Source organism: Rhagoletis zephyria, unplaced genomic scaffold, assembly GCF_001687245.7.
Source record: "Rhagoletis zephyria isolate East Lansing unplaced genomic scaffold, Rhagoletis_zephyria_1.1 Rzeph_scaffold_27073, whole genome shotgun sequence".
Classification (NCBI taxonomy): Eukaryota; Metazoa; Arthropoda; class Insecta; order Diptera; family Tephritidae; genus Rhagoletis; species Rhagoletis zephyria.
In genome coordinates this window covers 1-3,966 of record NW_016184131.1, presented here as the reverse complement: position 1 = coordinate 3,966, position 3,966 = coordinate 1, and the positions used below count along the sequence as shown (strand labels likewise).

At 36.3% G+C, this 3,966-nt stretch overlaps 1 protein-coding gene across 1 annotated transcript; it reads left to right on the top strand.

The window, feature by feature from the left end:
• Positions 1 to 1,302: 1,302 nt before the first annotated feature.
• Positions 1,303 to 3,803, top strand: LOC108382447 (uncharacterized). The gene is made up of 2 exons (XM_017638820.1): positions 1,303 to 1,491; positions 1,612 to 3,803. The coding sequence occupies exon 2, from the start codon at positions 2,457 to 2,459 to the stop codon at positions 3,348 to 3,350; it is 894 nt and encodes a 297-aa protein (XP_017494309.1). The 5' UTR covers positions 1,303 to 1,491; positions 1,612 to 2,456; the 3' UTR covers positions 3,351 to 3,803.
• The last annotated feature ends 163 nt before the right edge of the window (positions 3,804 to 3,966 follow it).

Sequence of the window (3,966 nt, the reverse complement as noted above, 5' to 3'; positions counted from 1 at the left end):
CTCCTAGTTTTGTGAATTCATTTTTTCGTGTGTTTTAAAAATTTTTGGTTTTTGTCGCACGGTGAAATACATGGAAAACTTTGGGCGCTTTGAGCGACCTCTTAATATTTTTTGATTTCAAAATAAAAAATATGGGTTTACTTTTTTCGGTTTAGAACAATCTTAGGGGGTGAGAACATAAAAATTCCGATTTTACTTTTTCACATGCATTTTTGGAACACCCTAGTATACATACAAACTAAATTAAAAAATACTCTTCCGGTTTCGTTTAAAAGAACAGAAAATAGTGATTGACAATGGCACAGTTTTGGCATTAAGTATCTAAATTATCTTGATATTTGCTTCATATTATGTGTATGGATATTCATTTACAGCTATGTTCATAAGATTTTACAAGCGAGTATTCATGAATTAATCGTACCATACAAATTACATACAGTCACTCTCAAAAGGATTTGTAATTTAGTCTTTTCACAATATTCAAAAAGTTTTCCAAAAATCTTTCTCTATAATTTTCATTTAAAATATAACTCATTCTATAACAAAAACCGCATAAATCATTTTTGCAAACTTTGTATAAAATTCATAAAATTAATCAAGCTTTAAAAAATGTTCATCAAATTTCAAAGTTTTTAATCAGATTAAAAAAATGCAGTTTTGTAGCCCGTTCAATTTCAGTGATAAGGTGGAAGTTTCAAGTAGATAGAAATTACCGTTGATTTATTAGAATTTTTTTTTGTCGACGGTGTTAAAACTTGCACTTTATGTATTATACTGAAAGGCAGCTAAATTTTCTTTTGTGTCTGTGCATTCATTGAATGATTCAATAGCTGAATATCCTTCTAAAATGCATGCATTGTTGGATGTAGTTGACTTATTTGGTTTAGAAGTTCACCAAGCAAACCTGTATCCTCACTATTGTCCTCGCTTTCTATTGTAACCATGGGTCGGATTTGCCTCATTTTAGCCCCTCGCTTTCTCGTTAGTTTGCTCTGAGCTTGCGCAACTCACGAGCAGCGTTGCCGTTTTGCTTACATTTAAGCAAAATTGCCTAAGTTTTTCCTGCGTGTTAAAATGTTAACCTTTTCTTCGTTTTGCTAAATATTTTTATCTAAATAGTCAAAATGTATTTTTTGTTATTTTATGGCCTTATAACAATTATATTCAACAGTTTTATTGAGCTCGAGGCCATTTTTTCAAAAAATAAAAATTATTATTTCCACAATAGCTTTTCATTTCAGAACGGCCTCGAGCTCAATAAAATTATTGAATATAACTAGTCAAAACGGATAATTTTCCTCAAAAATTCATAGTCAGAAGAGTTACTATTTCAATAAATTTTTCAAATTTATTTTAGGGAGACTGTCATCCAGATCCCACATAAAGTTCCAGCAAATGTTGCTCTACGCAATTCCCAGTCTGCGGTCGTATTTTCAAACCTCCGAGTTTACTACTGCCATGAAGTCGCTTCTCATAAAACCATTTGCCGGAGTATGTATTGAAAGCCTGAAAGAATGTGTAATAGTTTTCAAATTTAGCAACTGTTAGGCCAGATTTCAGATGGCCTAATTAAGTAGAGATTGTTGATTAATTTTCACTATTCATTTTCAGATCATACATTTAGTCTGCACTTAAATGGCCAATTTTGCTATTATTTGCATTACCAACCGCGCTAGAGTGCGGACGTGTTTTGCTTCGGCTCTTGCTTTTTGACTTGAAGATGAAACCAAAGACGATATCTACGCGCCAATTGATAAGTATTATGTCAATTTATTTCTTTAGCTTTCGGTGCTAATATTGCACCCTCATCAGAATTATAAAAAATCTGTATATTAGCACAGATTTATATATGTGTGTTTAACGCAAATTAAGCTGCGGCACCATGGATTGTCCATCTTATTATACACACATATATGTCTCCGCAACTTGGTCAAATTGGCGGTATGTTTACCCTGTTTCTTATGGGAGTAGCACGTAATAATTGTAAATCTTCCGGCAACTTACTTACTACTTGCTTTTTGGTTTGTTAGTGGTTTTTAATATGGACTCTTGCGGAAAGTGTGGCAAATCATTTGCGCGAAATGATACTTTAATTGTGCCGTGCAGTGGTTTTTGTCAAAAACAATTTCACCGTACTTGCTGTGTGGGCCAAATATCAGAATATGATGACAGGCTATTTAACCAGAATAAGCATATCTGCTATCTTTGCCCTGAGTGTTTGTTATTGCCTGCAAAATTAACAAGGTCTTTGGAGTCTTTCATGGCTACGCATAAAAATGGCTTAGACTCTATTGTAACCACAATAATGGGCCAATTTGGTGAAATTCAAAAAGAAATACATAATAAATCTAAAAAACTGTGAACACAACAAAAATGTTTCATCATGTTTAAAAACTTTATGTACAGAATTCGGTTCCCTAAAGGATGTTGTTGCTAATTCTAAATCAACTGCTAAGATGAACAACAACAAGAAAAAGTTAAACCGTTTTCCTGACCTACGGAGAGCGATGCCACCAACCTCGGCTATGGAAAATGTTTCACACTCTCAAACTGACATGGTTGCTAAATCGTCGGTTCTGTCATTGGCTGAACCTTCGGCTTTTGAGAGTTCTGCGATTGTTAACAATGCACCCTCACTTACTCCAGCTGAGGCGGATAATAATGATACTTCGGATGCTTTGCCGTCGGTTTCTCAACAAATGCGAACTGCATTATCAGCTAATATGATAACAGCAAACAATGCTTCTTCATCTTCTCCTGCTGACGTGAATAATGTCACTTCTGTCGCTGTGTCATCAGCTTCTAAACAAATGCCGACTGCGTTATCAACTGCATTGGCTACGGTTACTAAAACATCTTCACCTTCCACTGCTGTTGTAAATGCTACTCACAATGCTTTGCCATCTGCATCTAAACAACTGCCAACTGCTTCGTCAGATATATTAAATGCTTCTACCCAGCCGCAACTCGGGGCTGATTGGATTACTGTGCCGCGAAAGAAAGTGCCCAAGCGGAGAAATGTCGTGGTTGGCCGTAATGAAAATAATGATCTGGGAGTATTTTCGCGTTTTAAGTGGCTCCATTTATCATCGTTCAAGCCAACGGTTTCGGAAGTCGATATTATTAATTACGTGTCGAATCAAGTCATCGTTGATAAGCAACAAATTGCCTGCTATAAACTGGTAAAGAAGGATACAAATGAGACAGCCCTTAAATATATCAACTTCAAATTGGGAGTTCCTGAACATGTATATTTTAATTTGCTGAAGCCAGAAATCTGGCCAACAAATGTTAATATTCGACAGTTCCGTTTTTTTCAAAAACAGGGAGGGCAACTGCCCCCGGCATAGTTGCTTCTCCCAGGCCGAACAAGCACATTAAACTCTATTTTGAAAACGCCTCTGGACTCCGGACTAAGGCCGATACTGTCCGAATGCTAAGTGCGCACTTGGAGTATGATATTTTTGTTATCGTTGAGACTTGGCTCAATGCAAATTTTTTCGATGCGGAGTTTTTCGACCCGAATCAGTACGATGTCTTTCGTAAAGACAGAGATCCCATTAAAACCGGATGTAGCCGAGGTGGGGGAGTTTTGATTGTGGCCCGTACTAATCTCCAAGCTTCGTTTCTACCTCTTCAAAATGAAGACACTATCATCGATCAACTTTGTGTTCGTGTCAGTGGTTCCCTTGGATTGCTGTATATTTGCGCCTCTTATATACCTCCACTTAGCTGTGCTAACTTATACATGTCGCATGTTGACAATGTGTTAGCTATTCATCGTAATATTGGGGACAACCAACTTTGTGTGCTTGGAGATTTCAACTTAAGCAATGTAAGCTGGNATTCATCGTAATATTGGGGACAACCAACTTTGTGTGCTTGGAGATTTCAACTTAAGCAATGTAAGCTGGTCATTTTTCGATAATAATTTATTCTTGACTCCCTCAAATGTACAAAGTTCTG